The sequence below is a fragment of the Phocoena phocoena genome, chromosome 9 (genome assembly GCF_963924675.1).
Source record: "Phocoena phocoena chromosome 9, mPhoPho1.1, whole genome shotgun sequence".
NCBI classification, from domain to species: Eukaryota; Metazoa; Chordata; class Mammalia; order Artiodactyla; family Phocoenidae; genus Phocoena; species Phocoena phocoena.
In genome coordinates, this window is record NC_089227.1 from 59349766 (window position 1) to 59373563 (window position 23798).

General features: G+C 41.2%; 1 protein-coding gene across 7 annotated transcripts in view; it reads left to right on the forward strand.

Annotated features, from left to right (window-relative positions):
- The window catches only part of CHN2 (chimerin 2), a 331855-nt gene that overhangs the window by 303766 nt on the left and 4291 nt on the right, over positions 1–23798 (forward strand). For 2 of the 7 annotated variants that reach the window (XM_065884486.1, XM_065884487.1), the window contains 5 exons: positions 4563–4647; positions 8793–8966; positions 12556–12633; positions 14918–15055; positions 16731–16836. In XM_065884486.1, coding sequence (XP_065740558.1) covers positions 4563–4647; positions 8793–8966; positions 12556–12633; positions 14918–15055; positions 16731–16836 — 581 coding nt within the window. The remainder of the gene's footprint in view (positions 1–4562; positions 4648–8792; positions 8967–12555; positions 12634–14917; positions 15056–16730; positions 16837–23798) is intronic. The other 5 variants (XM_065884488.1, XM_065884491.1, XM_065884489.1 and 2 more) reach the window with 4 other exon arrangements.

Here is a 23798-nt window from a genome sequence, read left to right on the forward strand (position 1 = left end):
CTTTTAATTTTGTGGGTAGAAAGTTAGCATTCTCGAGGTTTTTGTTTTATATCATTACTGCATCTGCATTCATGTCCTCTCTTTTATTGTTTGTGCCTTTTTTCTTGATCAATTGCCCAAGGTTTGCCTATCCTATAAATCTTTTTAAAAATCACCTGTTAGTTTTTTTAATCCTTTTTCTTTTATTTTTCTATTTCATTATATTCTACAATAATCTTTTTTGTTTCTTTGTTTTACTGTTTGAATCTTCCATATCCTTTTTTTCATCCTGTTTTTCAGTCCTCTGAAATTAGTCATCTTGTTATTGTTTCATAAACAGGCCTGATTAGATTGGCCTGTGTTTCCCAGTTTTCTTGCTCACCCTGGCTTCTTGAATCCTGTCCTTTCCCACTAGGTTCAATGTGCTTCTTACAGAACTATATTATCCCTAAGTGTATCTTTGAGTGAGGACCTGTGAGTGGAAACTCATGGCATTTGTCTGAAAATATCTTTATTTCACCCTTGCTTTTGAATGGTAATTAGCTGTGTATGGAAGTTAGGTTGGCAGTAATTTTCTCTGAGCACTTTGATGACATCTGTAATCTACTTGTCTCTTTTTTGCTGAGGAGAAGTCTGTTTTCATCCTAATTGCTGTCCTTTCGCAGGTAACCTGTTTTTTCAGGATTTTGCTTGTCTATTTGGTATTCTGCACTTTCACTCTAATCTGTATAGGTCTAAATTATTTTTTATTCATCAGGTTTGAGGCTCATTTAGCTTTTCTTAATCTGAGGGTTTTGTGTCTTTTAGCAATTCTGGAAAGATCTCAACTGTTTCTCTTTTTGAATATCGCTTCCATATATGCCCTTAACCCCATCATCTCTCAGCTTTTCAGGATCATCACTCCTTTGCTTCTCTCTCCTCTGCATCTCCAGTCTCTTCTACCTATTGTATCAATCTCATTGACAAGTCAACATGCCCTAATGTCTCCTATCTTTTATTTAAAAAAAAAAAAAATCCTCCCAGGGCCCACCCCATATTTCCCTGGAGCTATCTTTGTTGCTCTGCTGGACATCACCACCAAACTTTTTGACGGATTTGCCTACACATTTCTCTACTTCCGTGCCTCCCAGTTATCCTTCAGTTCCCTCGAGTATGACTTCTGCCCTCAACAATCCAGAGACTGCTCTTGCCAAGGTTGCCAGTGACTTCCATGTGTCTGAATCACAGTTCAACCCTCATTTAACTGGACCTCTTTCCAGCATTCAACCTGGTTGGCCACTCCTTCCCTAAAACACGCTTCACCTCTTGACTTCTGAAACACTTTACTTTCTTGGTTCTCTCCAAATGTTGGAGCACCATGGGCTTGGAATTGAGCTCTATTTTCCTCATTTTCTATTCTCTATTGCTAATAGGTTTTTTTATTCCTTTCACACGATTTAAATACCATTTACTTGTCACGGATGGCCAAATGTATACCTCCAGTTCCACTCCTCCTCTGAGTTATTGAATTGTGTGTGAATTCCTGCTTGACCATAAAACTTGGAATCTCAGCAGCATTTTAACTTAAACTGCTCAAAGCTGAATTCTCCCAAAAGGATGTCTTCCATATCTCAGCAAGTGGCATCACTATCCACCCGGTTTCTAAAGCTAGAATCTAGGAGTCACTGTTGATTCCTCTCTCCTTCAAACACCCACATTTATTCTACTGTCAGGTCCTTTAAATTCAATCTTCAAAAGAGAACTCAAATCCATTCACTTTCTATCTCTTCCTCCAACACCCTGGTCGTGGCCTCTATCATTTCCCAACTAGAAACCACTACCCAGTTCCTGAATCTTTTCTGCTATTAACACTCTCGCTTCCATTTTCAACACAGCGGTCAGAACATCTTTTTTAAAAAATCATCTTCCTACTTGAAGTCCTTCAAGAACTTCCTATTGGACCTAGATTACAACCAAATCCACACTCATTAATAAAGCCTTCAAGGCCCTGTCCTACCTTCAACCTCATCCCAATTTCTCTCCCCCTCACTCTGGTGTTCTGGCCACCCTGGCCTTCTAGTCCCTCAGTCACACCAAGCTCTTTTGCTCCTGCAGGACCTCCGTAGATTCCTTCTGCCTGAAATGCACGCCTCAATGCCCCCACCAGACTGGCTCCTTCTCTTCCTTCAAGCAGCTTGAGGTCACCTTTCAAAAGATGACTTCTTGACCCTCATGGATAACACAGGGGCCTTTCTTAAATCTCTCTAGTAACAGCCTCATTTTTTTCTTTTTTTTTTTTTTTGCGGTACGCAGGCCTCTCACTGTTGTGGCCTCTACCGTTGCGGAGCACAGGCTCCGGACGCGCAGGCTCCGGACGCGCAGGCTCCAGACGCGCAGGCTCAGCGGCCATGTCTCACGGGCCCAGCCGCTCCGCGGCATGTGGGATCTTCCCGGACTGCGGCACGAACCCACGTCCCCTGCATCGGCAGGCGGACTCTCAACGACTGTGCCACCAGGGAAGCCCTCATTTATTCTTTTATAGCCCTTTCCGCACCTTTTCCCTTTTTTTTTTTTTTTTTGAGATATATTATTTACATATTATTTTATCGACCTTGCAGTTTCAACGGTATATTAGCAATCAACTTTGTTGCCATGATTAACCAGCAGTCCCTTTAGAACACTTCTAGTAAAATATTAAGAAACCTTTGATTGCTGAATTTGTAAAATGTTCAGCTTTCAGTAGGACACTTTACTGAGGAATTCTTTTAGTACCACATTTAATGTGAATGGGCCTTTCAATGAATCATGGCATTTTCGCTCTGGGAGAATTCAAACGCTCCCTCGGATGGATTCTCTGCATTCCAGCAAGGGGTGCTTTGTCATATCTTAGTGTCATTTCCTTGCAGCACGATTCTCCATTTTAGTAAAAATAATTCTGAGAGGTTTTTTTCTGCCCCGCCCCGATCATTTTTCAAAGGAGAAATAGTATAAGGGGGGCAGTTTGCATGTGACAAACTGAAATACCAAAAGACTATTATAACTGAGTTTTATTGCATAGAAACCATGGTCAGAAGTTGCTCTTTTTGATGGGTTGATTGACTACTTTCTCTGCCTTGACAAATCTGTGAGTGCCATTAGGAGGCAACCAAGCTTGTTTCATTTGTCACTTTATGTATACCCAATTACTAGTATATATAAATAAATAAAGATCTCAAAGTGATGCCATTTTTTCTTAAGCAGAGCTCTGATGAACATCTTCCCACATTGTGACCGTAGTTGTCATCCTGACTATACAGGCCTGTTACAGGCCTCCCAGTCTCTTAAAAAAATAATATTGTCTGCGTGTCTTTTATTTGTTAATGGAGGTTTAAAACTTTGAAGGTCCTTATCGGAGCCACACAGTCTCATAATATTTTAATCTTGTAAAAATTCAAGACCTCTTCACATAGATTGATATACCCCCAAATAGACTGCCTGTGATGGTTTCTGGCTTACTTCAACCACATTTGCTTTCAAGGATTCCCCTAGCTCTGCTTCTTGCAGCTCATTGGTGCCCGGGAACATGTATTTTTGTTTTGTTTTATTTTTGTTTTAAATCATGACTTAATACGTGGTCCTGTCACCGGCGGACCTGTACCTGAGTAACGAGAGATAAGACCATCCTTACTTCATGATGTTCAAAATATTTAACAACTGACTTGGCCACCAACCAATGAGACTGACACCTTGGCCAATCAGAAGGGACTTTCAACCTACACACACCCAGAGGTCACACCGGGGCCTACTGAATGCAGACACCTCTCTGGGGAAGGCAATTCTATAGACCCTATTGGTAGCCTTCATTTTCAGCCAACTCCCTCACTTTTTTTTTTTTTTACGGTGTGTGGGCCTCTCACTGTTGTGGCCTCTCCCGTCGCGGAGCACAGGCTCCAGACGCTCAGGCTCAGCGGCCATGGCTCACGGGCCCAGCCGCTCCATGGCATGTGGGATCTTCCCGGACCGGGGCACGAACCCTTGTCCCCTGCATCGGCAGGCGGACTCTCAACCACTGCGCCACCAGGGAAGCCCGAACTCCCTCACTTTTTAAATGCCTCTTCTGAAAATGGCTTAAAGCCTTGGAACCTTCTAATTTTCCCATAGTCATGTCTTATTTATACCTACCTGGATATTCTATAGATAGGGCAGCTTTGGTCAAAAGGCCACAGTAACTGAGGTCTGCCTTCCAGAACTTACTGAGCTAAATGCAGGTTATAGCAACCAGCTCAGGCTCTCTTGGGTTTTTCCATACAGTGCCTTGTTTGGGGTAGGGAGAGTCTCATTCCTTAGCTGATGGCATGGCCCTGTCCTCTTACTGTTTCTCCACATTCCTTTCTGGCTCTGGTGTGGGGCATGGAGGCTCAGTGGAGGATTTTCAGAAATCAAAGCACATCTCTGTTTTTTCCAGGTCTGTTCGCAACTCATCCCCACTGGAAAGAAAACGCCCAGTGAGGGATGCTCACTCCCACTCAGGCCTTTGTTCCTTGGTGTCTATTCGTTTCATGTCCAAGGCCACCTGCCTCCAGGTGACTGACTTCTTTAACACTTTTCTTCGTCTTGGCTCACAGGTCCACACGTTCCGAGGCCCGCACTGGTGTGAATACTGTGCCAACTTCATGTGGGGGCTTATTGCCCAAGGAGTCCGATGCTCAGGTAGGCACGGAGCTTTCCTTCCCCTTTTCCATTTACATCAAGCGCCGCAATGATGAGCTGGGGGGCATCTCTCCAGAGCGGGGAAATAGGCCCAGATTAGCTCAGAAGTCTAGCTTTCTGGAAGATTCAAGGCATCTCTGTGCTTAATGGAGAAACTCCTCTAGGTGTTTGCTAGAATGAAAAGGATTATCTCTGTTTATACAAGAAAAGAAAAAAATCCAGGGGAGTATATTTTCTTAGGCACCTACCTGCCATCCAAACTAGGTAGCTGTCCTTAAAAGAAAAAACTAAATCAACTCCAATGGAATTGCATAGATAGAAAAGTTACATTAATTTCCCATCTTCTATTTATCATGCCATTTAGCCTCACCAGTGAACCTTTGGGGAGATGCAGTTATTCTCCCCATTAAATAGATGAAGAAACTGAGCCTTAATGATAATCATTAATTGCCCCTGGCCACATACTAGGTGGTGGAACATTGATTTGGCTCCAGAGCCCATCATGCCCAGTATTTTTCTGCCATCAGATTAGCAGTGAAAATACACACCTTGATTTGATATCACATATTTTCAAAGTACTTTGAAACCCTAGGTGTTTTTCCACCTAGAACTAGACACACACACCCATTGCTAAGAGCACACAGCACATCTTATTAAGATACATCTAACAAAACAGCAAAGAATGGCCAAATTAATGTGTAACCAGGCTTCCTACTTCATCATGCCATGCTTTTTCTGGCGAACAGTTCCGGCCGGAAGCAAGGATAGCCTCCTGTGATACATTGACCGGGTTTCCACTGACAGCATGACTGATTTCTTTCTTGCTAGGGTGTGATTTTAAAAAATAATTCTTATGAAGCTTTTAAAATAAGCTAATGACACTACATTAAGATGATCTGTTTCCTACAAATGAACTTATTTACAAAAAGAAACAGACTCACAGACACAGAAAACAAACTTACGTTTACCAAAGGGGAAAGGTGGCAGGGGAGATAAATTAGGAATTTGGGAGCAACATATAAACACTACTATGTGTAAAATAGATAAACAAGAAGGACCTACTGTATAGCACAGAGAACTCAATATTTTATAATAACCTATATGGGAAAAGAATCTGAAAAAGATAGATACATAACTGATCACTTTGCTGTATACCTGAAACTAACACAACACTGTAAATCAACTATACTTCAATAAAAATTTAAAAAATTAAAATTAAAAATGATGATCTATTTCCCCATACTGCCCATTTTGGTTCACAGGATCATGGGACCTTAAATCCTTTCTCTGCCTGGAAAGGGCTATTTCAGCTTCTAGTATATAGATACAGCAATCACCTATGGTGATACCTGGACGGGTCCAGGAGTGCTCGTGTATGTCAATTCGTCTGGCTGCCCCCATCCCAGATCCATGAGGCAAGCAGTAAATGTAGGTTTGGAGGCAGACTCTCCAGAAATGATCTAGATACCTCTGATTACCACAAAAGTTACAAAGTATCTCACAGTTCAACCACTGAGAAAAGTGGTGGAATATCTGAATTACTCAGTGGTCATTAGTTCAACCTGTTCAGATTATACCTACCAAAAATATCCCTAATTGCTTCTATTATCCAATTTCAGCAGGAAACTGGTCTAAAGTCAATATTATGAGAACAAAACTCTGGGATTCAGATTAGCTGCGAACAGCAACTTGCTCTGGGATAAGAGAGTTTGGGTTTTTTGGAGTTTTTTTTTCTGTGTTTGTTTTTTTTTAAATAAAACATAATTCTAAGGCTATGTTACTATTCTCCAATGGCCACTGTTTAACCTCATACTTTGAGCAGCAGGAGAACTGAAAACTGATCATTAAATGTTTGGAATATCCATCATTACCTCTCAACTCTCCATATTTTACATAATTTAAATATTTTTTAAATTAACTAGACTTTATTTATAGCATATAGAATTGTATTCGTTTGCAAAAACTGAATATTTTTATACTTGTTAGAAAACATCTTCATTTTAATAAAATATCAGTATTTAACTCTACATAAAAACACTGTCATTTCAGACCTTAAAATGAAGTTTATAAAGTAATTAAAAATAGAATTATGCTATAATCCAGCAAGTTCACTTCTGGGTATATACCCAAAAGAACTGAAAGGAACAGACCTTTGTACACCCACGTTGATAGCAACATTGTTCACAACAGCCAAAAGGTAGAAACAACCCAAGTATCCATCAGTGGATGAATGGATAAACAAAATGTGGTATATACATAAAATGGAATATTATTCAGCCTTTAAATGGAATGTTCTTCAGGAAATTCTGTCATGGGCTACAATATGAATGAACCTTAAGGACATTATGCTAAGTGAAATAAGCCCGTCACAAAAGGAGAAATACTGTGTGATTCCACTTCTGTGAGGCATCTAAAGTAGTCACATTCATAGACGCAGAAGGCAGAATGTGTTTGCCAGGGGCCGAGGGGAAGAGGGTCCAGGGAGTTACTGTTTTATGGGTACAGAGTTTCAGCTTTGAAAGATGCAAAAAGCTTTGGAGGTGGGTGGTGATGGCTGCACACAGTGGGAAGGAACCTAATGCCACTAAACTATACACTTAAAATGGCTAAAACGGTGAATGTTACGTGTATTTTACCGCATTTCTAAAAGAATTGTTTTAAATGAAGTTTGTAAGAATTCAGTGAGTAAAAATGACTCATGAAATAACTTAAGAATAGCTGGGCAGGTATCCTTATATTTTCTATCACCGTATGTGTTATTTCTTCTATTTAACTCTCATGTAGTGTTCCCACACTTCAGACTTCACATATAGTAATCTATTTGACCCTCATGGTAACCCTAGGAGTAGGTGCTATTCTATCCAAACAAGAAAACCAGCCTATTCTATTTAGTTCAGTTCACCAACATTTGTATTCACTAAATAGATCTATCAAATGTTATTGAAGTTTACTTGAGCTTTGCTGAACTTCTCATGTTGATAAAGCTAAGATAATTAGAACTGGTTTTGTCTTTGGAGGGGGATAGACAGAACTCAGCCAGTAAACATGACATGAAAATCATGTAATGACAAAAATCGTTTTCTGATCATTTTGCAAAAGTTTAGATCCTCTCAAATCCTTGGTGTAGTTAAGTGCTTTCATTTAAAGAAACTGATTACAATATTCATTATCATGTGTGTATAATATGTATATAAAATAAAAAATTGATATTATTATTCTTTACACCTATAAAAACAATCAGTATTAGAAGGTACTTTGAATAGATACCAAATCAGCTTTGAACATCTTCAGCATTAAATTTTTATTTTCCAGAACGTAGACTGTGCCTTGTTATTGTTAGAGAGATTCCATCAGTGGATACCAACTGCTAATAAGGCTTTTAATGTGCACATTGAACTTTAAAGCACCTTTTCAGCTTTGGATCTTGATATGAGCTTTATGAATAATTAGTCTTATCATCACATTACATGGCATTGTTCTAAATTGTAAACTCTCGGGTACTCCCACCGGTGGCCAGTTAGACAGTATTTCCACTCAACAGGTGTCAAAATAAGGCAAGTAGAAAGGAGAACGGCCTGCTGAGACTGCCCAGCAAGGAGGACAGGAGTGGAAAGTATGGGCAACTCTCCAGGAATGCGAAAGAGGATGCCAATGGTCATGGGTCTCTCAGACCAAAGATTAGAGATTCCTACAGAGACAGTCATCATGTCTTCCGTAAAAGGAGTGTCACGAACTTAAGGGAAACAACCTAGCAAAAGTCCTAGGTGCTCTGTATGAGACACAATTTGCTCTGGGAATCCAAACCCAAAAGCCCTCGTATGGACCCAAAGTTTCCAGTTCCAAAAGGGAAAAAAAAAGCATACAAACAACCTGGCTAATTACCAAAACTATCTCCATGAGATGTTCTATTCTTATGGTCCAGCCACAGAGAAGGATTACTGAGAAAAATGGAATTATATAAGTTTCATGAGTAAAGCTAGATTTCATACTCACCTTGTGGACAGCATCACCTCTAAGTGGGATGGATATTTCAGAGAGATACAGCAAACTCCGGGTGTTCTCATTTTTATTTTTGGTAACATAGAATTTGTGTTGAGCTTTGACAAAAGGGCCAGGCAAGCGTAATGTGGCTTCTTTGTTTACAGACTGTGGATTGAACGTACACAAACAGTGTTCCAAGCATGTTCCCAATGACTGCCAACCTGATCTCAAGAGGATCAAGAAGGTGTACTGCTGTGACCTGACAACACTCGTGAAGGCTCACAACATGCAGAGACCCATGGTGGTTGACATATGCATTCGGGAAATTGAAGCAAGAGGTTTGGAAAAAACACACCTGCTTCTTATAGTGATTTTATTTTTACTGTTGTCAAGGAGACTTCCTTATAATTGTTCAATTGACTCTCCAGTACTGATCTTGGGGAAATGGTCTGCCCGGGCCCATGCATGCGTGCACACGTGCCAAATCCAACCAATGACATCCATTTCTGTGTCATACATAAATCATGCATGTATGCACTTAACACACACTTGCTAAGCATTTATCACGGGCTACACACTGGGGATGTAAAAGTCACACCTTCAGGAAATTCATAGCATAATGTGCAGAATCGGGGGTTGGGGGCAAATAAATAAATGCTGTGAGTACATATACTCAAAACACTATTAAAAACAAAACCACGGAGTCACAGAGGAAAACATTTTAATCTTATCTGAGGAGAGTTCAGAAAGGGTTTATGGCAGAGGTGAGGTTTGAATCGAGTCTTTGAAAGTGCTTCTATTAAATAAGTAAAGAAATTTTGGGTCAACACATATATTTTCTACCATATAGAAATTCACTCCTGGTATTGGTTCTGTTTATTTCAAAGAGGAGAGTTAAAAAATTGAAAAGATCTATTCACTGAAAATGGAGAAGGCAAGGAAGAGAGAAACATTTCAAAGAAGAGATTCTTTATGTTATGCTTGAGTCGTCTTTCCTTTATTTCCTTTATTCCTTTATGCTTCGGCCACTTATCAGTATCAAAATGTTCAGTGATATGGTGGATAGAGCCTGGTTAGGGAGAACTGGATTGTTGGATGTAATTTGGATGATTGGAAAGGCTTTTACCATTGTTGCCATGTATTTACCCTGCTATAGTTGGTATCCATCATTGTGTCCAAATTGGCTTAATATACTCTACAGGTATGTATGCATTCGCCAACCATCCCATTCTTTCCAAAACAAAGCAAAGGAGGGTATTGTAACTTGTTATCCCAAAGCTTTTAGAGATAGGAAATTATTCCCTCTTCCATACAGGATGAAAACGATAGCTATTCTGTTCCCTTAAGACTTGCTCATTTCATCTCAAATTGTAAGAAATGCCTCCTGCCTTTTGACTGCCGTGTCTGTCAGAGTTGAATGGGCGCTTTGGAATCTGGTGAAGCTGTTGATGCAGGGGCTGAGCTGAGTACGAGTTGAGGGGGGTGCCCTGACTCTGGACGAGTGGCTGGGAAGAGCAGCCCTGGGTCCTGCTGTTTAGAGGACTCCGCGACCCCAAAGGGTCAGATCATCAGCCTCTCCAGAGCCGGCAATCAGGACTTACGCTTCTCTGAAGAAGCTGGGATCATCCCATAGGGATCGTCATCAGAGACTACTAATAATTTGGGCAAAGTTACTACCACATCAGGTGTCTAATGTGTCCACGGGGAGCACAGCACTAAGCAAGTCTAGTACAAGAGCTAGAACAGCACAAGTGAGGAATTTATACGGAAGTCACAGCAAAGGGACTGGAGCTACAGGCATTAGGGGCCTGTGCATGTGAGCAGAACCAGAGGATGGGCTGGAAGAAATTCACGTGGTGCTGCCATTCCCAGCTTCAGTGCCACCACTGCCAACATCTTACCCTGTCTTCCACCCATAGCAAACTTCTCGTTGTTCTCCAGATGCTTCTACCGCCACTTGTTTCTGCATGATATGGCAGAGTGAAAAGATCATGAACTTGAAGTTAGATTCCCAACCCCTTCTCATATTAGTTATAGTATGACCTTGGGCAAGTTACTTACTCCATTTGAATATCTATTTTCTCATCTTTAAAGTAACAGAATCAGTTGTACCTCCTAAGGTAGTTACGAGGGTTAAAATGAGTTAATCCATATAAGTGACCTAGTACAGGGCCCAACATAATAGGACTCAACTGTGTTGTTTCTTTTGGTTTTTTCTTGGAACTCCCCTAACTCCACCTCCAAATCTGTGTGTCTACCCAATGTACTTAACCCATAGCTTTCAATGCTGTCACAGAGACTCCAAATAATAGTGTCTTCAAAAAGCTAGAAATCTCTCTCTCCGGCAGCTGCCCAGGAACAGGCACCCAGGCCCTGCAAGCTGTTGCTCTGTCATCCTTGAGTGCTGCCCTCATCTGCATGGTCCCAGATGGTTATCGCCGTCTCATCTGCATTCCAGCCAACAGCAAAAGGGCATACCCTTTCTCTTCAAGTCCATGACCCAGGCACTATACACATCACTTCTGCTCTCTTCACACTGGCCAGGAGTTAACGGCCCCTGCGATGGATGTTGTTCTAAAAACCAAGGGTTTTTATCACAACAGAGGAAGTGGAGAACTAGTATTGGACGGGGAGCTGGCAGCCTCTGCTAACTCTGGCAAACTCCAGCCTGTCCTTCCTGATGTCCTTTAAAGATAGCTCCTCAGTAAGACCTTCTCCATGGCCTATTCTATCAAAAGGCAGTGTTAGTGTCCACTGCACCGTGCTCCCCTGTGCCACTGTGTCCTTGCCGCTGTTGCCGTGCAGGTTACAACTGGACTGGAGCATGCTTACATGCACCACCAACTAGAACAGGATGACATCGGGCCTCATCTATGGGCCAATTCATTTGATCGGTAGTGGCATCCTAGACAACTGTCCTGAGACGAATTCTGAAACTGAGCGGGGCTCAGTAGGAGAAAAAGCTGAGGTCAATTAAGAATGTCTCCTCTGGTCACAGGAGAGAGGAGGGGTAGTATGTATGCCATGCATTTGTTGTCTCTGATGCAGACCCGATGTCAGCCCTTACATATGGCAGATAGTACATGTGAAAAACAGAAATGCATGTCAGTTATCAGGAGTTTGACAGAGCAGCAGCAGTAGAAGCTATTTATTTGCTTATTTATTATTGCTGTAGCTATAGTTTGATAGCAGCTAGTTTTTGACATAAAAGGTCTGAAATCTTGTCCTCTGTCCCTTCTGATACTTTGGAAATACCTTAACAAATCAATGAGATCTAGGAGCAGAACCCACATCTTTTTTCTTAGACTAAATATACAGCGATCAAGTTTCCAGAATCATTCAACAGAATTTTGTTTTCCTGCATCCGTTTGTATGATCATTTATTTGAAGGTATACCACTTAAATCAATCATATGTAGTTAAACATTTAACATATTGTCACGTTTATGATGAAACATATAAGGCTATAAAATCTGGATAGTTCCAGTAAAGTCAGGATAATATGTACCACACACATGCATACTTGTATTGGGTACCTAGTACACGCTACATGCAGTATGGCATATGGATTGAGATGATGCTGCGAGGAAAGCAGTTTGCCGCAGTGAAATCACATCCAGCTGTCAGATGAACAAAGGAAGCAGCAGACCACGGTTGATGAGAATCTTGACCATGGGTTCACTTTGCAAAGCCAGGCAGGAGGAATACCAGATTGCTGAGGTCTCCACTGCCACGCAAGCAAATGAAGACAGACTTACACAGAAACCGAGATGGACAAGTTCAAGTTCTGACGTGACAGTATGTAATATATAAGAGCACTGACTATATTTGCTCATTTCCTGATAGCACGCAGTGTAGATAGGAAATCAGATTCTCTTTTAGATGTTTTAGGAAGCTAAAGTTAAAATCTGTCCCTTTTTTTTAACAGGATTAAAGTCAGAAGGGCTTTATAGAGTGTCCGGGTTTACTGAACACATCGAAGATGTCAAAATGGCATTTGACAGAGGTAGGCTTGCACGTTCTTGAGTGCCAAATGATTTATCCTTAGCATCCTCTCTCTTGGAACCAGATTTTACTCATAATGGAAATGGGTTTTTAGAGCTACTGAGAGCTATTCCTTAGGAAGCCAAGGAGTAACGGTTCACAAATATCATAATTCTCTGCTTCTCTGGGGAAAGTGTTTTTTTAAAAGTCGTGGACAGTTGACCATATGGAGAAGTGAGTTTAAAATACTACTTGAAAATGATCAGACAGCATTTGGTGCCATTAAGGTTCTTGACTTGGTTGCCCAACATTTATGGTCAGTTCACATGGCACCAGGGTACCTTCTGCATCCTCCGTCTCAGATCCCTTTAATTTCTTCTCCCAGAGTGCCAAAGAAGAGAGCATAGGGATGGGGGTACCCCTGGCACTGAAGTCGGGGAAGTTTAGGAGGTAACTCCTTTTGTTCTTTGTGACTGTGCCATACGTCCTCTAGGCCATATTCTTTCTTAGGTCAGATACCATGAGCCAACTTGGGAACTTACTAAAAATACAGATCACCAGGCCCCCCCCTGGGGACTCATTCAGGAAGCTGAGTGAGCCCAAGAATCTGTATATCTGTTGAATGGTCCAAATACTTCTGGTACAGCCAATCAGAGATGGAACGTCTAGCCCACTAGCTAGGACCTGCACTCTGTAGAGTAGTAGACAAGGTCTCTGATGATCTAGCTGCCCTATCTGTCCAGGCTCATAGCCAGTTCCTCCTGTCTGTATACTCTGTACCCCAGCAATACTGAAATACACCCTACCTCTTTTCATGAACAAGCACCTGGGCTCACGTTGCTCTGTCCATCCAGGATGTGTTCACATCTCTGCCTGGCAAGCACTTACCTATTCATCAGGTGTCAGCTCAAGTCTTTCCTTTGTCACGGCTCCTCCCCAACCTCCCCAAGCTGACCTAAGAATTCCATTTCCTTTTCCTCTGCCCGCCCCCTTGTTTCCACATGTCTCCAGCACAGCAGTCTTCTTATTTCCTTGTAATTGTTGAGTTGCAGGCCTGACTCCCAGTCTAACTAGAGTTATATTTGAAGGGAGTACGGTTGGCCTTCTGTATCTGCAGGTTCCATATCCGTAGATTCAACCAATCATGGATCCAAAATATTTTTTTGAATTCCAGAAAGTTCCAAAAAGCAGAACTTGAACTTGCCACATGCTGGCAAGTCTTTATGTAGCATTTACATTGTATTAGGTATTGTAAGTCATCTAGAGATGATTTAAAGTATACTGGAGGATATGCATAGGTTATATGCACATACGAAGCCATTTTACATCAGAGACTTGAGCATCCTTGGATTATGGTGTCCACACAGTGGGAAGTTCCTGGAACCAATCCCCCTTGGATACTGAGGGACCAACCGTATGTCTTTTCTTCTTTGATGCACTAGGGCTTAATAGTGCCTGGCACATGGTAGACTCTCAAATATTTGTTAAGTACATAAATAAGGGGATCAGATGGCATTATCTGCTACACTCTTATTGTTTTCTGTACATTAGGAGCTTTTTTAATCCTCAGAACCAAATTTGCTGAGGCATTTGTTCTTTCAGTTCTCTGTATAAAGGAAAATGCTAATAATCCCTATATGATTGAAACATGTTTCTATCCAAAAAGTTTTACAGACTGCAACAATTAAATTGGACTGGTATTTACTAATGGTAAAACAGAAAGTCAAAAAATGTCTTCAGAATGATTGTAAAAATAGTTAGAAATATAACATTACCTATACATGAGGGAAGGTTAAAGTTTCCCAGATTAAAGTCCTGGGGACTAGGGGAGAAATAATCAAGTGAAAAGAAACTTCAGTAAGCCTGAACGAGATATTAGAAACTGAAGATATTCGACCATTATTTTCTGTATGTGATCTTCAAATCCAAGTCCAAAGAATACTAAATAAGAGATTCTTGATTTTTTTTACTTCCAATTAGATTGTTATTCTATTATGAACCTTTGTGTCTAGAATATAAATTACTGTGCTAGATTTCTATTTAGCAAATTACTAGGGGCTGGGACCCAAAGAACTATTTTAAGTCTATTTCACTACTTTTTTGGCTACACTTACCCTAGGACCCAAAATCCCTCTCACCAAACTTCTTTTGTTACTTCCTGCATCTCAGTGTTATTAGAAGCCAAAGTAGTCAGCTGAAACTTGTAAAGGAGCATTCATTGTTGGATCTTTTTTTTCTTTCTGGGCATGCTTTAACTTGGTGAAATAAGGTCCTAATTAGGAATTGGATCATTGATTGTTTTTCAGATGGTGAAAAGGCCGATATATCTGCCAACATCTATCCAGACATAAACATCATCACTGGAGCCCTTAAACTGTATTTCAGAGACTTACCCATTCCTGTCATCACCTATGATACCTATTCCAGATTTATAGAAGCAGCAAGTAAGTATGGAGAACTAATTTTTTAATGGCACCAAAGTTTTAAGTGCAATGCTTTTGACTTCAAGAAAATTAAAACTCAGACCTGATTAAATTATTGCATGAGGATTTGCTTTGCCAAGCGAGAGCACAATGGTACAGTTAAAAGAAAACCAGGCATACTTCACCAGCTGAGTTGACCCAGTACTAAGCCAGCTCTACTCGGCTGAAGCTAGGTGCCAGGCAGTTCTGTCTCTCCCCATCGTTTCTCCTATGCTGGGAACCAGCACAGTCAGGCTTACTCTTATATGTTGAAAGCAGAATGTTTCTGCAGCAAACAATCAGATGTTCTTCAATGAGGACTGTATAGATTAACTACTTTCATCTATTAGGCAGAATCCCATTGCTAATCAATTAAAGTCATACCCCAAGTTTTGCACATTGATGCTGTTCAAAATTAGTAATAGGCCCAGAATATACTGTGTCACCTACTGTACTAGGAACTCTCACCAATATCTTCTTGTTTAATCTTCCCATCTACCTGATGAATCACGTACTCTAATCCCGTTGTACAGAGGAGGAAAGCTAGGCTTGGAGAGCCGAGCTCACAGGTCCAGGGATGGCACGTCAGCATTGGACTTCCATCAGTCCATAGCTGCTCATTCAGGGTTTGGCACTTGGGTCACCACCGTCAGGAGAGAGAACCATAGTGTGTATATGTGTGTCGGGGTGTGGGGGGAATTGCACTACACTTTGTCCAGGAGCACAGTGAGGAAGGGGAGATTTAGGTGCTAGAATGAATGACGTAGAAGTCAAGCACACCTCAAGGAACTTTTTATTAAAAAAATATATAACCTTTAAAGATATGTGTTGCTAAATATAATAACAAGATGCCTGATGGGGAGAGATGTGGTCAGGCTGGGATTAGTGCAAGGTGTACTTTCCAGATGAGCTGTGGCCCTACTCCCTGGTGAGAGCATTCTTTCCTGGGTCCTGGTGGTCTTGGGGGAGAAGGTTCTGGCAGCAGGGTGCCCTCTGCCCCAGGAGGAGTGACCAGGGGAGCTTTCTTTGAGTGGCTGCCAATACCTATCCGAGTCCTAAAAGGCAGAAGCATGCATGCTTCCTCCCATTGTTAATATACCTACTATCTACTTCCTAACCTGGACGGCACACTGGGCTTAACCGTGCCAACATTCTGGTGAAAAGTGCCATCAGTGCAGACTGAGTTGGCTGGCTCACCTGTCAGTGCCCTTGCATTGTAGAGTGTATTCCGTCATGGAAGGCTGCCACGGAAGGAGCTGGTAGACAACTTCAAGAGAACACTCCCAAGTGTGGTCCAATTTAAACTAAAGCTGGGGATAGTGAGTTTTCTAGCAAATCCAGTGTTCAGAAGATGGGCAAAACACAGTCGGTGCATGTGCCACCAGCAAGCATCTACAGGGCTGCAGGTTTCTGGAGGGCAAGGACCGTAGGCAGCCTCCTGCCACACGGCCAGTGGACGTTCAACACTCACGTGGTTCCCAGCCTCAAACCCTTCTCTGGAATACGGCAAGACACAGAACACATTGATTACTTTAAGTGAAACGTTAGTAGACTGCCCCTTTTTCTGCAACCTGAACAAACCAAACTTCTTGTTACTTCCCTGAAAACTTTAATGTTTCAACACTGCACGAATATTCATTACGTGTGATCTTCACAGAAATCTCCAGTGCGGATGAGAGGCTGGAAGCGGTCCACGAAGTGCTGATGCTGCTTCCTCCTGCCCACTATGAGACCCTCCGGTACCTGATGATCCACCTAAAGAAGTAAGTTCACACCTCCTCGGCGCTGCTTCTGCAGTCCCTCCCTGCCCTGGGCAGTTAACGCATCAGGAAAAGTTCACAGCCTCCCCAACCCGCTGAACAGACCGACCGCCCTTCAGAGTGAATTAGGCCGCCTTCTCCAGTCCAGCCCCATTCATAACTGCCAGCCACTCACTCTGTGGCAGGGGCTCCGTGCACTTTAGATGTGTTATCTCTATGAGGGGGGTACTGTTAGATGATATTGCTGAAACCTGGGGAGGTTCAATAAGTGACGCAAAGAGATGCAGTAAAGCCAGGACTGAAACCCGGTCTGAGCCATGGCCCTTACTGTGTCTTAACCATTTGCCTGCACTGCCTCCGCCTCTGCATCTTCCTCCCACACCAGCCTTGTGCTCTGTGTTCTGTTCGTCCTCCTGCTTACGAGAGTCCCAGATTCCTGAGGCTGCCTTCGTTCTGGACAAGCACATTCCCACTCTGATCTCTTGTTTTACTTGACATGTTAATTATCTATCACTGAGGGACAAATTGCCGCCAAACTTAGTGGCTTAAAACAATAACCATTTGTTATCGCGCAGTCTCTGTGATCAGGAATCCAGGTGGCTTCGCTGGGTGCCTCTGGTTCAAGGTTTCTGATGAGGTTGCAGTCAAACTGACAGCCAGGCTACAACCTCCTCTGAGGCTTGAGTCGGGGAGCATCCACTTCCAAGGTCAGTCACATGGTGTTTGGCAGGATTCAGTTCTTCAGTGGCTATTAGACTGCAGGCCTCTCTTGCTGACTGTTCTCTGGAGGCCACCCTCAGTTCCCTGTCCTACGGGTCTCCCCATAGGCAGCTCACCCAAATGGCAGCTGGCCGCCCTTACAGCAAACAAGCGCGAGCACCCAAGATGAGAGATAGTCTTTCTGTAACCTAATCTCAGAATTGATATCCAGTTGCTTTTGCTATACCCTATGTGCTAGAAGCAAGTCACTAGGTCTAGCCCGTGCTCTAGGGGAAGGGGTTACAAGGGTATGAATTCCAGGAGGCAGGGATCACTGGGAACCATCTCAGAGGGTGCCTGCCACAGAGGGCTGCACACCGGGTTATCTGTGTGAGAGCACGCGAGACAGATGGAGATGGGTGTTCACAGGATACTAAGTCTCTGGTTCCAGACTCTTACCTAAACCATCGATCTCTTTCCTTCACTGTACTTGTATAGTGAGGTCAATCAGTTGGTCTTTGAGATGTTGGAAGGATCAGGGTGCTTCTGTGTGCCTTCCTCTGTGTTTCTGGAAGTTACATGGCAACAGCCCATTCTTAGATTTAAAAAAAAAATTGTCTATACCAACTTACAGATCCATTCAGTAAGTGAAAGGAAGCAAGTGGAGAACACTGTAGAAACACTAAGGTATTGAGGTTTTAACACTTCTACCTTTAAAACATATAAACTCTTGCTCATATTCAACGTGATCAGGGGTGTAACATGTAGCTTAGAAGAGTCCCATTTTGACTAATTTATTTTTTTAAATTTATTTATTTTTGGCTGCATTGGGTCTTTGTTGCTGCACGTGGGCTTTCTCCAGTTGCAGAGAACGGGGGCCACTCTTCATGGCGGTCTGCGGGCTTCTCATTGCAGTGGCTTCTCTTGTTGCGGAGCACAGGGTGTAGGCGTGTGGGCTTCAGTAGTTGTGGCACGTGGGCTCAGTAGTTGTGACTCGTGGGCTCTAGAGCTCAGGCTCAGTAGTTGTGGTGCACGGGCTTAGTTGCTCCGTGGCATGTGGGATCTTCCCGGACCAGGGATTGAACCCATGATCCCTGCATTGGCAGGTGGATTCTTAACCACTGCACCACCAGGGAAGTCCCTGATTAATTTATTGAATTTAAGAGTACAAGTAATTTTGGGATTAAAAAAAGACTTGTATGACAGCGTGGCTTTTAAATAGCTCTAAGTTATTTCTTTCAGTGCCCAACTGTTAACACTTTGGAAGGCAAAGTATCATTATCAGGAGAAATGCTGACGTGCCAGTTGAATCTTAAATGCCAATTATTTAGTATTTTTACTATGGTGGGTTTGCTAGCCATCTTGATTGGTCAGGTGTGGTGCCTGATGTAGTGGGGACATATGAGCACGTTGAAAATGAAGTATGACTTCTTTCTTACCTCCTTCTTAACTTTGCAAGGTGAAGGTAATGCAAACTGAATTACCCTTCCTAAAATAATACTAAATGGCTAGTCTTAATTAGCTTCAAGAGAATAAACACAAAGGGATGGCTTTCTGTGCAAAACCTAAACATATGTTAATCCTATTTTGCTCTTCTTTGGAGAATGTAATCCCTTTTAGATCTGTTAGAAACATCCTAAAACCTAAACCCTTAAACCAAAATATCAGAGAGATCATAGTTTTATTCTACTTAGAAGGTATTAAGCCAACTTTGGAGTTTGAACTTCATCTTTTAAAGGCTTTGCAGTTCTTGAGCATGGATGTTTAAATGATGATTTTTTTTTTTAAATAATATTTATTGTAGTTTTTTTTAACATCTTTATTGGAGTATAATTGCTTTACAATGGTGTGTTAGTTTCTGCTCTATAACAAAGTGAATCAGTTATACATATACATTATGTTCCCATATCTCTTCCCTCTTGCGTCTCCCTCCCTCCCACCCTCCCTATCCCACCCCTCTAGGTGGTCACAAAGCACTGAGCTGATCTCCCTGTGCTATGCGGCTGCTTCCCACTAGCTATCTATTTTACATTTGGTAGTGTATATATGTCCATGCCACTATCTCACTTTGTCACAACTTACCCTTCCCCCTCCCTATATCCTTAAGTCCATTCTCTACTAGGTCTGTGTCTTTTTTTTTTTTTTTTTTTTTTTTTATTTATTTATGGCTGTGTTGGGCCTTCCCTGCTGCATGCGGGCTTTCTCTAGCTGTGGAGAGCAGAAGCCACTGTTCGTTGCCAGGGCATGTGGGATCTTCCCAGGCCAGGGCTTGAACCCGTGTCCCCTGCATTGGTAGGCAGACTCCCAGCCACCACGCCACCAGGGAAGTCCCAGGTCTGTGTCTTTATTCCTGTCTTACCCCTAGGTTCTTCATGACACTTTTTTCTTTTTCTTAAATTCCATATATATGTGTTAGCATACGGTATTTGTCTTTCTCTTTCTGATTTACTTCACTCTATATGACAGACTCTAGGTCCATCCACCTCATTACAAATAGCTCAATTTCGTGTCTTTTTATGGCTGAGTAATATTCCATTGTATATATGTGCCACATCTTCTTTATCCATTCATCCGATAATTGACACTTGGGTTGTTTCCATCTCCGGGCTATTGTAAATAGAGCTGCAATGAACATTTTGGTACATGACTCTTTTTGAATTATGGTTCTCTCAGGGTATATGCCCAGTAGTGGGGCTGCTGGGTCATATGGTAGTTCTACTTGTAGTTTTATAAGGAACCTCTATACTGTTCTCCACAGTGGCTGTACCAATTCACATTCCCACCAGCAGTGCAAGAGTGTTACCTTTTCTCCAAGCCCTCTCCAGCATTTATTGTTTCTAGATTTTTTGATGATGGGCATTCTGACTGCTGTGATGTGATATCTCATTGTAGTTTTGATTTGCATTTCTCTAACGATTAATGATGTTGAGCATTCTTTCATGTATTCGTTGGCAGTCTGTATATCTTCTTTGGAGAAATGTCTATTTAGGTCTTCTGCCCATTTCTGGATTGGGTTGTTTGTTTTTTTGTTATTGAGCTGCATGAGCTGCTTGTAAATCTTGGAGGTTAGTCCTTTGTCGGTTGCTTCATTTGCAAATATTTTCTCCCATTATGAGGGTTGCCTTTTGGTCTTTTTTATGGTTTCCTTTGCTGTGCAAAAGCTTTGAAGTTTCATTAGGTCCCGTTTGTTTATTTTTGTTTTTTTTTCCATTTCTCTAGGAGGTGGGTCAAAAAGGATCTTGCTGTGATTTATGTCAAAGAGTGTTCTTCCTGTGTTTTCCTCTAAGAGTTTCATAGTTTCTGGCCTTACATTTAGGTCTTTATTCCATTTTGAGCTTATTTTTGTGTATGCTGTTAGGGAGTGATCTAATCTCATACTTTTACATTTACCTGTCCAGTTTTCCCAGCACCACTTATTGAAGAGGCTGTCCTTTCTCCACTGTACAGTCTCTGCCTCCTTTATCAAAGAGAAGGTGACCATATGTGCATGGGTTTATCTCTGGGCTTTCTGTCCTGTTCCATTGATCCATATTTCTGTTTTTGTGCCAGTACCATACTGTCTTGATTACTGTATCTTTGTAGTATAGTCTGAAGTCAGGGAGCCTGATTCCTCCAGCTCCATTTTTCGTTCTCAAGATTGCTTTGGCTATTCGGGGTCTTTTGTGTTTCCATACAAATTGTGAAATTTTTTGTTCTAGCTCTGTGAAAAATGCCAGTGGTAGTTTGATAGGGATTGCATTGAATCTGTAGATTGCTTTGGGTAGTAGTGATTTTCACAATGTTGATTCTTCCAATCCAAGAACATGGTATATCTCTCCATCTATTTGTGTCATCTTTAATTTCTTTCATCAGTGTCTTATAATTTTCTGCATACAGGTCTTTTGTCTCCATAGGTAGGTTTATTCCTAGATATTTTATTCTTTTTGTTGCAATGGTAAATGGGAGTGTTTTCTTGATTTCACTTTCAGATTTTTCATCATTAGTATATAGGAATGCCAGAGATTTCTGTGCATTAATTTTGTATCCTGCTACTTTACCAAATTCATTGATTAGCTCTAGTAGTTTTCTGGTAGCCTCTTTAGGATTCTCTATGTATAGTATCATGTCATCTGCTAACAGTGACAGCTTTACTTCTTCTTTTCCGATTTGGATTCCTTTTATTTCTTTTTCTTCTCTGATTGCTGTGGCTAAAACTTCCAAAACTACACTGAATAAGAGTGGTGAGAGTGGGCAATTTGTGATCTTAGTGATCTCCACTGATATTAGTGGAAATGCGTTCAGTTTTTCACCATTGAGGACGATGTTGGCTGTGGGTTTGTCATATATAGCCTTTATTATGTTGAGGAAAGTTCCCTCTATGCCTACTCTCTGCAGGGTTTTTATCATAAATGGGTGTTGAATTTTGTCGAAAGCTTTCTCTACATCTATTGAGATGACCATATGGTTTTTCTCCTTCAGTTTGTTAATATGGTGTATCACGTTGATTGATTTGTGTATATTGAAGAATCCTTGCATTCCTGGAATAAACCCCACTTGATCATGGTGTATGATCCGTTTAATGTGCTGTTGGATTCTGTTTGCTAGTATTTTGTTGAGGATTTTTGCATCTATGTTCATCAGTGATATTGGCCTGTAGTTTCCTTTCTTTGTGACATCCTTGTCTGGTTTTGGTATCAAGGTGACAGTGGCCTCGTAGAATGAGTTTGGGAGTGTTGCTCCCTCTGCTATATTTTGCAAGAGTTTGAGAAGGATAGGTGTTAGCTCTTCTCTAAATGTTTGATAGAATTCGCCTGTGAAGCCATCTGGTCCTGGCTTTTGTTTGTTGGAAGATTTTTAATCACAGTTTCAATTTCAGTGCTTGTGATTGGTCTGTTCATATTTTCTATTTCTTCCTGATTCAGTCTTGGCAGGTTGTGCATTTCTAAGAATTTGTCCATTTCTTCCAGGTTGTCCTTTTTATTGGCATAGAGTTGCTTGTAGTAATCTCTCATGATCTTTTGTATTTCTGCAGTGTCAGTTGTTACTTCTCCTTTTTCATTTCTAATTCTATTGATTTGAGTCTTCTACCTTTTTTTCTTGATGAGTCTGGCTAATGGTTTATCAATTTTGTTTATCTTCTCAAAGAATCAGCTTTTAGTTTTATTGATCTTTGCTATTGTTTCCTTCATTCCTTTTTATTTCTGATCTGATCTTTATGATTTCTTTCCTTTTGCCAACTTTGGGGGGTTTTTGTTCTTCTTTCTCTAATTGCTTTAGGTGCAAGGTTACGTTGTTTATTCGATATGTTTCCTGTTTCTTAAGGTAAGATTGTATTGCTATAAACTTCCCTCTTAGAACTGCTTTTGCTGCATCCCATAGGTTTTGGGTCATCGTGTCTCCATTGTCATTTGTTTCTAGGTATTTTTTGATTTCCTCTTTGATTTCTTCAGTGATCACTTCGTTATTAAGTAGTGTATTGTTTAGCCTCCATGTGTTTGTATTTTTTACAGATCTTTTCCTGTAATTGATATCTAGTCTCATAGCATTGTGGTTGGAAAAGATACTTGATACAATTTTGAATTTCTTAAATTTACCAAGGCTCGATTTGTGACCCAAGATATGATCTATCCTGGAGAATGTTCCATGAGCACTTGAGAAAAATGTGTATTCTGTTGTTTCTGGATGGAATGTCCTATAAATATCAATTAAGTCCATCTTGTTTAATGTATCATTTAAAGCTTGTGTTTCCTTATTTATTTTCATTTTGGATGATCTGTCCATTGGTGAAAGTGGGGTATTAAAGTCCCCTACTATGAATGTGTTACTGTCGATTTCCCCTTTTATGGCTGTTAGTATTTGCCTTATGTATTGAGGTGCTCCTATGTTGGGTGCATAAATATTTACAATTGTTGTGTCTTCTTCTTGGACCGATCCCTTGATCATTATGTAGTGTCCTTCATTGTCTCTTGTAATAGTCTTTATTTTAAAGTCTATTTTGTCTGATATGAGAATTGCTACTCCAGCTTTCTTTTGGTTTCCATTTGCATGAAATATCTTTTTCCATCCCCTTACTTTCAGTCTGTATGTGTCTCTAGGTCTGAAGTGGGTCTCTTGTAGACAGCATATATAAGGGTCTTGTTTTTGTATCCATTCAGCCAATCTGTGTCTTTTGGTGGGAGCATTTAGTCCATTTACATTTAAGGTAATTATCGATATGTATGTTCCTATTCCCATTTTCTTAATTGTTTTGGGTTCGTTATTGTAGGTCTTTTCCTTCTCTCGTGTTT